General features: G+C 26.9%; 1 protein-coding gene across 1 annotated transcript in view; it reads right to left on the reverse strand.

The window, feature by feature from the left end:
• Positions 1–7,038, reverse strand: part of LOC106784037 (allatostatin C-like) — a 14,392-nt gene extending 7,354 nt beyond the window's left edge. Inside the window, exons 1-2 of the mRNA XM_014743127.1 lie at positions 6,770–7,038; positions 705–822 (exon numbers count right to left, since the gene is read on the reverse strand). Coding sequence (XP_014598613.1) covers positions 705–812 — 108 coding nt within the window. The 5' untranslated portion in view covers positions 813–822; positions 6,770–7,038. The remainder of the gene's footprint in view (positions 1–704; positions 823–6,769) is intronic.
• Between the last annotated feature and the right edge of the window lie 5,118 nt (positions 7,039–12,156).

The raw sequence follows: 12,156 nt of genomic DNA on the forward strand, positions 1-12,156 counted from the left end.
TGTAAGATCTAAGTCAAATATGTGTTATATAAAATAAATTATATTTTTAAAGAAATTTTAAACTGTATATCAAATATTTGTTTAATGATAAATTATCGAAACTCGTAAATCATAGTTTTAGTTTTTACGTGTTATTAAATTAATGTAATCTTTTAAAATAATCTCTATGTAAACTAAAACTTATTGGTATACTATAGTATTTAGATACGTGCGGATACTCATTATACGTAAAAGTCTTTGGTAATGTAGAGAAAAATCCTTTTCTAACGAAGCTAACTACTCGTTTTTCCCTTTGCCGTTAAAAGACTCCAATTGATCATCTTTCTCTTTCTCTCTTTATTTCTTCACTATTTTTTCTCATTTTCTCATTGGAATAACTCTAGTTGCATCTCCATTCGTTTGCAACAACAATTTTTCTTTTTTTTTTTTTTTTTTCCTAATTACTTCTTTCCAATGTGTATTTATTTTTGTTTTTTTATCATCAAAACACTTTGATAACCAATATTCTTGATCGAAATTTATTGTAAATTTGCATCGATAATTTCGCGTCGTTTATTATAATATTTTTCATATTAAATGCACATACGATTGAAATCTTTTTTTTTTTTTCAAAAGAATCGATACGATATAATAGACACGAATATTTAAGAAGTAAAAAGAAAAGAAAAAAGAAAAAAAATTAAAAGAAATAAAAGTATACTTACATCTACATCGTTTAGTATATCTTTGTCAAGTGTAGGTAACGCCATTGTCCAGTCGACCAAAATGGTGAAGAACAACGCCAAAATTACTACACCTCGTAAGAACTTCATTTTTCTTTTTCTACAACAATAGAAAGAAAAAAGGAATCAAATAAATCTTTCAACGATCAAATATTTTCTATATAGAAAGTATCTAACATTTTCCCTAATGAAAATGATTTATTTTCATTGACAAATATTTCAATACTGTGTATAATTAAAAAAGAAAAAAAAAAAGAGAAACGAGTAATGAATAAAATATCAGAGATAGTCCAAGAGATTGCAAGAAAATTCTAATGAAATTTCTCCTCGAATTAATACCTTTAAGAAAATTGTTAAAAATTAGAAACATTAAGTTTAACGTTACATATAATACGGATAAAAAATATAGATAATTTCGAGTAATAAATATAAATCGTGTTTGTCCAATCGTGTAAAAAGAAACGCAAGGAGAGGAGAAAAAAATAAATATAAAAAATAAGAACATTATTACGCAGGACGTAAAAGGTTATCAGTAAGGATTAGGATTGAGACCTTTACAGACTCAGCATGATTTTTGTCAAAAGACCTTTGTTAATACGTCGTTAGGTTTTCCTACTCGTATCACCCTAAGAAGGGTAGGAGAGATAAAAAAAAGGGACATGGTTTGTTCCCATAAACTATGTGATTTTCGTGTATCCTAATGGTAGCTAAAAAAAAAAATCAAAATCTTCTCTTCCTGGTACGAGTATACATATATCATATATAAATATTATATTTTTATATATCATATATTTTTTTTTTACCATCGATTACAAGCCACTCTGTATATATATATTACTGTAAAATATTTATTAATATTAAATATAATTACCGTGTATGAGTATAAAACGTGTTTTTATGCTTTCATGTTTGTTACAGGTTGTTACCTGAATATTTTGGTAACTTTTTTTGCATGCATGTAGTATATACATCTGCATAGGTAAATGTAATATTTCAAAACCGATCATTTTTAGTAACACATATGTGTAATGTTTGTGAATATAAATGCGTTTCGAAGAATTTTTATCGTTTTCCCCGTATGATATCGAATTCATAGAATTATAATATATGTATGTACGTAAAGGATACGTGTAACGATTACTAAAATTGCGCATAAAATTTTCAAGCAAAAATAAAAAAAATAAATAAAACAAGATAAACACCGTAAATAATAAATAAAATAATTTTAAACACGTAGGAAGAATTGCGAGGAAAGATAACGCGAATGAATATTAATGTTTTGCATAAAATATTTAACAAAAAAAAAAAAAAGTAAATGAAATAAACTAAAACAACGATGAAATAATAAATCGTTTTTCGATCAAATTAAAAAGCAAAGATCGTGGATCATGCGAAATAAATCGAACGAATTTGGTTAATTGTTTTTCGAATTTGTGAAAGAGTCAAATAATTTTTAATTTTTATAAGATGTGCTATTAAATTTTTGCTTTTTCATTTTCTTTTTTTTTTTTTTTCTTACTTTCATAATACAAAGGATTATTCACAGACATTCGCTTGTAAGTAACACGAATGTGTCTGTCAATTTTCGTTGAGACTCATTTTAAATAAATCCTTTTCAAACATTATCTTCTTTCACCATGAAACGTGTCTACTCAAGATCGGATTAATTCATATTCAAATTTCATTCGATTATTTCTTTTTCGTCGATAAATGAAAAATTAAATAGAAGAGTACAGCGAATGAATTTTTAATGGAAATTTATCATTTTTTTTATTAACGTAAGATAGATCGATATATTTCTAATTAAATTGTCTTAATTAATATATTTACTCGTTATTAACTTAATAATCATTAATTTATATCTATGACAATTCGTGTTGGTCAAATTATCGATAAATAATATTTTATAAGCCCCTTAAAGATAGGCAACACGCTTTGCATACGTGTCAAAAGCTTAACGAACGTAAACGGGGCTTGACATTTCTTTTGAAATATAAATTACAGTTACTTCGATATATTTTCCGTTTATAATCTATTTACGTATTAAAAAAGCGAGATTCAAAGAATGTGCAAATCTCCGTTGACATGTTAAAAGGTTTAAATCTTTTATATTCGTATCTTTTCCTTCTTTTTCTTTTCTATATTTCTCTTCCTCCTTCTTTTTCTTTTCATGGTTGTTCTTAATCAAGCCATAAAGCTGCTTACAAGAGCTTTTAATGCTTCTTGCAAAAAAATATAAATTTTTTTATTTCTTTTTTCTCTCTCTCTTTGTCTCTCTTTCTCTCTCTTTTTCTCTTTAGTTTCCTATTAGATAAACGTTCACATTTATAAAGAAGGAACATATGACTATGGAAAGGTATTTAAGCAATCTAATCGTACTTAGTCGTAATTGTAAATACATTTTCTTTTATCTTCGACCTATTTTCATGTAGATTTAGAAGAATATAATACTCGATAAATCGGTACCAAATTCGGTAGAAAAAAAAAAACAGATATTAGAAAAATTTAACAAAAAATTTGTAATTTAAAACAAATTTATGAGCAAATCTATCGATCCTGAAAATAATTAAAAAATGAATTAATTAAACGTAATATATATATACCTGGTCAATTTGTGATATTTATTATGTCATAAATTATTAACTTATAGAATAACTCTTCACATTAAATAATTATTAAAATTATTTACATGACAACATTTTAACGATACTCTATTTAATAATTAATAAATTATATTAAAAAGAAATAATAGCAAAAAAAAACCAGAGAAATAAATTTAAATATAAATTAAATAAGCAATAGAGATTAAAGTTAATCGTTTTATTTTTAAAAATTAAAATTTTCCAACTTAAATTTCATTCAATTTCAATGATTTCTTTTAACACGCATAATTTGGCCCAATTAAAAGAATTCTTGTATTTTTTTATTTCTCAAAGTTCGAATCGATGATTAAAATTGTCTATTGTTCGGGAATAAATTATTTCTTTCTTTATTTATTTTTTGCGATCATAAGAAAATTAACAAGCAACGTAAAAAAGCACATCAATGAACAAACTTAAAAGTTGCAAATTGTTCGAATAGTTTCTTAATTTTTTTACTCAACTCGTATTTATCCTTTTTCCTGATTGTACTTTATCGTAAACATTTATTTTCATTATTTATCGGTTATAGTTACGAAGTCATTGTTAAATATTATTCGTTGGTCCAATGGGGTAAATAATGATAAGAGTTAGATTTTCAATCAAACTTTATAAATTATCGAATTATGTATCTACCAAACTTAGATGCTTCTAGGGTTTTATACGTAACTATGCATCTTGCGTTTTAATAAAAAAGAAAAAAAAGATTATGGTAAATTTAATTGAAACTTTACGAAAAGATAATACTTATACAATATTAACCTACCCACACGTAAACTCAATACATATTTCATTATTCGAATTAAAAATATCTCGTAGAACAAAAGTTATTTAATTATTTAACGTGGAATATCCTGCGATAACAAAAAAATATACCACGCTAGTCGATCGATTGAAAAAAGTTCCGAATTTAATAAAGAAAACAATTTTTTTTTTTGTTATCCAACAAACTCACTTTTTATTATTCGATACGGTAGCCGCACTTTTAAAAACGAAAAAGAACAAAAAAGAGGCTCGATTGTTTAATTTATAATAGATTCGAAATTTTTCCACGCACCTTTGAGTAAGTTTCTACTTAAAAAAAGAAAGACAAAAAACTAAGCAAAATTTATCTCGATAAATGTGATACTTTTGGCTAAATTAAAAAAAATATAAATGTGAGATAATTTTGTCCTTTTATAGTTTGAATAATTTTCGTTTAAAACATTTGGGGAAGGGGGGGGGGTTAAATTTAAACCAATATTAGACATTAGCGTTTCTTCTTTGTTAATTATTATTAAAATAAAAAATAAGAAGAAACATATTATGCAAATCATATATACTTTTACTAGATACTTAGATATTCTACAAATGTTTGTACAAGTCCCGTGTATGGAGGTGTCAACCACCATTTTCGTATTAATCGTCGAAAACGTTGAACTCTTACGAAAAAAAGCAAGTATTTTTATTTTCCCTTTTTTTTTTTTTATGGAATATTAACGAACTCCGAATCTAAAGTATGTATACTTTCCTAGGGGTGAATGAGAAATGTACTACAATAAGGGTTTGGTTGGCAGACAGGCCTTTATCAGGAAAGTATCAGAAATTTTTATCGGAAATAAAAGAAACGAAAATGAATAACAACGTAGAATAAAAAAAAGACAAAAAATACGAAAGTAATACTAAAATAAGGTTCAAATTTTCAATAATAATCTTCTTGATTAGATATTTTCCTCTTTTTCCTTTGACAACGAATTAGTAAAATGTTCTCAAGTTTCTATTAATTTTGATTTCTAAACAATAGATCCGTTCTTTTCAATTTTACTTGTATAAATAAAAATGAAGAACTTTTGTGAATTTGATTTATTCGTTAATTTTCTTGTTCTTTTTCTTTTTCTTTGGGAACGTTTTTCTATTTACTTTTAGGAAAAAAATATTATGATAGCAAATGTTTGTGCCCGATGGTATTATATATTGATGATAACCACTTTAGCTTTGAGAAATATCAAATCAGTTGATAAATATTAAAATCGTTTCGATAAAACATTTCCCTTCCATTTGTTAGTCCAAATGGATCCTATACGGATATCACATATACGAATATCTCACTTATCTTACATCAAATCTTTAGAATATCATCTAATTTTAAGACAATAGAATTTATTTATCTGATCTTGATTGATCATTTTTCTCGTGTTTATTTTTATTTTCATTATTATTTACGTCCTTTTATCGTATTTGTAATAAATCAAATTAAATTTTTAACACGTTTTTAAAATAATCGATGGAAAAATTCGTTATAACAAAGTTTAATATATTAATTATTTTTACCTATTTCTATCTAATTATATATGTTTCTCATTAATACAATTATGATCTTATTATTTTTTTGATATTCAACATAATTAAAATTGAAACTTTTATTAATTAGAGAGAGAAAGAGAGAGAGAGAGAAAATAAAAATGTTGCTCATAAAATAAAGAAAAGTTTTCATTGATTATATAAAATTCGTTCAATTATTTGATAATAATTTTTCATTGTCCGAGGAAGCATTAACGAACCCGAGAAACGTAAGTAAAGAAGTTTAATGTAGAACATCTTCGTATTTCTCTAATTAATCTAATTACCTTATTGAAGGATAGTCGCTTAACCGCATTGCCTTTTCGAAGATAAGAAAAAARAAAAAAAAAAAAAAGAAAAAATTGATCAAAGCTGAATAACTTGTGTAAGTAACGATGATAAGAAAAAAAAAAAATGAAAAGATTCTCACCAACGCGTCTTATTTTTTGGTTGAACTTTAAGCGAGATTGTGGCTTTGCAAAAAATAACATTCATAAGTCAAACAAATTGGATTATCAATCAGTCCTTGCAACCACGAAGGGTTGCTGTACCTTTCATTTATCTTTTAAAAGAAACTCCTACTAGTTATACGAATGAAAAAAGGGTAGAGAAGAGGGCGGGGAGGTGGAAAGAGGTGGTGAAAGACGACCGACTGAAAAGTTTATTATTTTCTACTTTCTTCTTACTCTTTTCTCTCGTTTTTTTTTTTTTGACAACATCATTGCTTTTATCAATTTAAAAAATAATATCTAATTATCGATTCACAAACGTCGGGATCTATTCGAATCAATATTTTGACCTGATAACAAAGTAAACCTCGCTTCGAGAAACAAATAAGCAAAAAATGTAATATAATATAACAATTGATAAAAAAAAAGTTATCGTTATAATATAATATTTCATATTAATAAATAATTTTATATATAAATATTTAAATAATAATTATTGTATTTTAGATATTGTAACTATTTATTACTAACATCGATCCATCAATATATAGAAAATATAAGATCACCTCACCCCCCGACAAAAAAAGAAATAATCAATAATAAAAAAAAAAATATTATGCATAAATTATCAATAATATACCTCGAGTAACGATGATCTTCCAAGAAGAAATTGAAAATCGTAGCTAAAGTCGTCGATTTCCTTTTTTTTCTTTCTTCCTTTCTTTCTTTCTTTCAAGGAAGCAGAACAATCCAAGAAGCAATAAGATCAGATGATGGTATTGGTGGTGGTAGTGGTGGCGAGAGGCAGGTAAGGGGTTGTTTATAATCGAAAAAAAATCGCGATCTAAATCGTATACTATTTAGCCCTTTAGTTACTAGTCAGAGTTTCTATGTCAGAATGACTGTGCTTCCAACCACGCGACCACTTTATATTCTCCAGAACGATGGTGGGGGATGAAAAACTCATCCCCCACTATCGCATCCTATCGGTGCGCTTGGTACACCCTAGCGGAATGTTTCACGTGCCGACATTCTATACTACGAATCCCTCTTGGTTGGTTACTAACACGGACAGAGAATTCTACGAACCAAATAAAAAAGGATATCCTCAATCCCTTCCTTCCTTCTTTCCTTCCTTCCCATCAAGTATCTAAAGTATTTTCTCTTATTTGCGTTTTATCTTAAAAAATAATTACACAAATTCTCTTACTTATATATCATAATCTTCGATTCCTTTAGTTTTCCTTCTTATCAAGATTTTTTTATTTTTTATTCCTTTTTTTCCTTTTTTTCTTTTTCTTCCTATTTTATGCGAACGAAATCTTTGTTTCGTTTTTAATTTTTTTTTTGTTTTTTTCCTTTTTCTTGCATTCAGATATTTTTCAAAAAACAAGTAAATAAATAAGAATATTAATATACTTGTGCAAGTTAACTACTCGTTCTTGTGATTTCATTGGTTTGCTATTTTTTAACGTCGATTAAAATTGTAGTTTTTTTTTTTTTTTTCAATAGGTATAAGAAATTATCAAAACGTATGTAACTATGACGCAACCACTCATTCCCTTTGTTAGAAATATTTACTAATTATTATTTATACGTAACGAAATATTTCTTCTTCATAGATTTGCTATTTCATTATCTCACAAAATTTCGATTAAATGAGAATAGAAGTTTATAATTTTCTTATTTTTTTTTTTTCTTTTCATGTTCTATCTTTTTGTTTTGTTTTAGGAAAATAAAGAACTTCAGAGAATAAAAAGAATGTTGCGCATTTCTTTGAGATAAAGTTACTCGTTGTTTTACCTGAGGTCAACAAAAAAAGAGATTTGTGTCACTTGTTGCTGCTCATTTTGATATAAAAGAGGTAGAGAATTTTAATTCTGGATAACACGGCCGAAGTTTTCGTTCGCACGTTAATGCGGTTTTCACTGTGCACTCTACTCCATTCATTACGTTGCACACATTGCATTTTATCATTTTTTCTTTTGTTTTCTTTTTTATTCCTTTTTTTACGCATATGCAGCATTATAATGAATCTCATTAATCACGCGTTCGAATATCTTTCGTAATTAAATTACGTTTCCGATCACTATCATCGTTTGTCATCATTAATCCTACATTGTATTAAGACTTTTTTCATTCATATAATAAATAAATATTACATCATCGAGAATATATAATTTTATTCAATAGCATTCGTTGTTTTCGTTTTATGAACGTTTTGTAAACATAAATGGGACACTGTGTATACGTAACACCTAAATTGTTTATCTTTACGTAACTATTTTCCACAATCACGAAATAAGGGATACGAAATAAGATCAATTTCTTTTCTTTCTCCTTAACTACCACAACCACCACCACCACCACCATACACACCATAACATATGCATACTATTTTGCTTAATGATTCCTCGTTTTGGCAGCAACAAAATGATGATAATTATTTTTTTTAAATCATTCATTCCTTTTATTACCTTAATCGTTAAATTACAATTATCTTTTTACCTGGTATGAGAATTCAATCGAACTTTTTTTTTATAACGTACCCGATAAGCCGACACACACACACAGACATACTTTAAATCTTTTTATTTATTTCCTCGTATTTTGTAGATACCTTAATATATACACATTCTCACAACCAGATCATCTGAGATAACATCTCAACCACGAAAAGGGGGACTGTTTCCGCTATGTTGCTTACCACGAATCTTTTTCGAAACGAGATCAAACAACGTCTCTCTCCTATCACCTACTAGGTGGTTTACTTTGGGAAAAGGTAATTTAAATTTCGATGCGGATTACTTTCGTTTCCCTTTCTTTTTATCTCTTTCTCTCTATTTCTCTCTCTCAATATGTTTCCTATTTTATACTTTAAATCTAGTTCTTTCATTCGGCGTTGTTCAATTTCGATACGACAACTCTTTCCTCTCTCTCTCTCTCTCTCTTTCACTCTCTTTCTCTCTCTTAGTGGAATTAATAGAAAAAGAAAGAAAAAGAAGCAGAATGAAATAGAATATTTTGCTTTTTTTAATATAAAATCAACGAGAAACTGTAGACGTTAAGATCACGGTATAATATTTTTCATAGTTATGCCAACTTAAAAACAAGCAATTAAGAATTCTTTTACTTTTTCCTATTACGCTCGTGTATACCAATTAAAAAATATTTAAATAAACTTGTGTTATATACAATTTTATCGTTAATTTTTTTTCTTATTCTCTCTGTTTTTGTCTTTGGTACCTTTTTTACACGTTTACAATACAACAGTATAATGATTATAAATGTTGTTACGGATAAAATAAAAATTGGAAAGATAAGAAAATTTTCGTTGGGGAAATATAACTGTTACTTTTTAAAGGCTGTCCTCTCTTTTTTCTTTTACCCCCATCACCTTGCTTTTTCAACTACATCGTGAAAAATAAATAAGAACCGTTCATGAGTCGTAAAGTTAAAACATCGAATCGTATTATAGAATTTTTGTTACTACAAACGAGATCGAAGAAACCCGCATGACGCCAACTCGATTCATTTTTCACGTTTGACTTAAGAATTTTCATTTTAATCTAAATATCATCTATTTATTTTCATAAAATTTAAAAATAAGATTATAAAGATAAGAAAAATGGTATCGATGAAGGAAAATTTTACGCGTGCTAATGATAAATATAAGAATATTGTTTTCTTAAATGAACCGCGTATAAATAAATCTATATAAGTATATAAAATAGAAATATATTTTATAAAGAATCACGTCGTCAAGAATTAAAGAAAGAAGTAAAAGAATATTATTTTCAAGGATATTTTCTAACAGAATATACAAAACAAACTTATATTTCCATCGCGTAATAACCACTACCATTGCAGTAAAACTGCAAATGACGTTAATTATAAAACGCCTCTGTACATTTCTTTTACATCATTTCTTTTGTTTTTTTTTTGTCTCTCTTGTTATTAATATAAAAAAGAACACGTAAAGACAAATAAAAATTAATCGAATGATCATATAACTTTGATTTATTTTCGTGACAATTACTTTGTACTTTTCTTCAATCGATGGTATTCATAAATGTAAGAAATAAAAGAAAAGATTTATCATTATTATCACAAACGAGTTAGAAATAAATAATACGTTTCTTATAATAATTACGTTGAAAACATATATACGTTATCTATTACCAATAATTATAACAGAATATATTAACCCCCTGAAGGTATATATATATATATATGCAATACTCGATATGTTTCGTTGACAAATTACACTTGATGAACGTATACTTTGAATAAGAAACATATTTACGAACCCCTGGAAATAGGCAACACACTCGTACACACGTGTAATACGGAATGACAGTTGTAAAGGAAGCTTTAAAAAAAAATACGTCCGGTTAGTATCGCTCGTAACTGCTATTATCGATCAAATGATAAAATGTTGTGTACCTTTAGGTGCTATGTAAAAAAAGGGCTATGTAAAAAAAATACTGTTATATAATATAATAAAATAAAAAATACATTATTTATATGTATTATAGGATTACTTTTTAAAGAAATAAATGTACAATAAATGTAAAAAAATGGAATACATTTTTGCAATAACGTTTAGATTACATTACCACCATATTTTCTGTCTCGTCAAATTTATTTTGTTAATTTTGTAAAAATTGTAATAAATTGAAATGGCAAGCGTTTAAGCGCAATTAACGCAACGTTATTTTTTTTTTTTAACACTTTGCTCGATAAGTATAAGATTTTAAATGTGTTTCTTTTCTCTTTCCACACCTTAACATCTGATATCTCATTTTTTGCATGACAAATTTGTTTGCACAAGGAAATATGCTTAGTTGCGTTACTCCGACACTCTTTTTCTTCTATTATTTTTCATTTTTTTTATCCCTTTTCTTTGCCCTTTTTAGAAAATAGCAGGATTTTTATTTCAAGCATCTTTCGTCAGTAATTTTATAAGAAAAGGTAAAACAACGTCGGGAGATAAGGTAATGTATAAGTTTTATCTTTAAAATGTGAAAAAGAAAAAAAAAGGAAATCTAATAAAATTATTAATGATAATTTAAAAAAATTTATATATATGTATATATGAAGAGAAACGTTACACAAGACTGGAATATAATTCTTATAATGATATCAGTTAGAAAGAGAAAGACAAAGGTCGAGTTTGCACACGTGTCGTAAAACGTATTTCACTGATGAAAACAAAATTATTCATGATTATGAAGAGACTAACTAAAATCTGCATTAAATTCACTACCGGTAAATTTAATTACGTGATGTAATGAAGATAACGTTTAAACGATCGTTCAGTGCCACATAATATGCGGTTATCGAATAAATGGAAAATCAAACGCAAGCAATTAACCCGAACAGTATTTGTCTCTATAATTAGTATTTTATGCAATGTACTATTATATTTATATATATGTATATGTATATACACATATGTATTTATAAATATCTGGTATATAAGAAAAATAATATACATAGTTCCACGCATTTACTATGTTGTAACACAAATAATATCGATTGTAGAAGAGTAGATGTTAAAGTGTGAATATTTGATCAAATGCAATAGATTTCTTTCAGAAAAATTTCAAACGTTGTTGACAGGAGAAAGTATATACTTGCAACAAACAATCGAATTGTCGATACACAATCGAATTTAGATCGAAGTCAACGAGTATTCGCATTTCATTTTCTTTTGGAATTTGTCAACTATTCGTTAAATGACATTTCATATTTATTATCATTTTCTTCAATTTATATCAAATATATTCATAATAGGATTATCCATCTACGCGTATTATACAATTGATATTAATATTTTATTTGATATTATAGTAGCGCCTTAGCATTCGAAGTGTACGGACGTTCAGAGTGTTGATCCGCGTGTTTATAACATTATTGTTTACATTGTACGTATAACGAATAAATACGTTACCTGGTTGTTTAATTTTCAAATTTAACAAATCGGTCACCGGCTCATGGCAATAAACCCTTCGCATATCCTTG

This window comes from Polistes canadensis, unplaced genomic scaffold (genome assembly GCF_001313835.1).
Source record: "Polistes canadensis isolate GaletaPanama2010 unplaced genomic scaffold, ASM131383v1 scaffold_29, whole genome shotgun sequence".
In the NCBI taxonomy this organism is placed as follows: Eukaryota; Metazoa; Arthropoda; class Insecta; order Hymenoptera; family Vespidae; genus Polistes; species Polistes canadensis.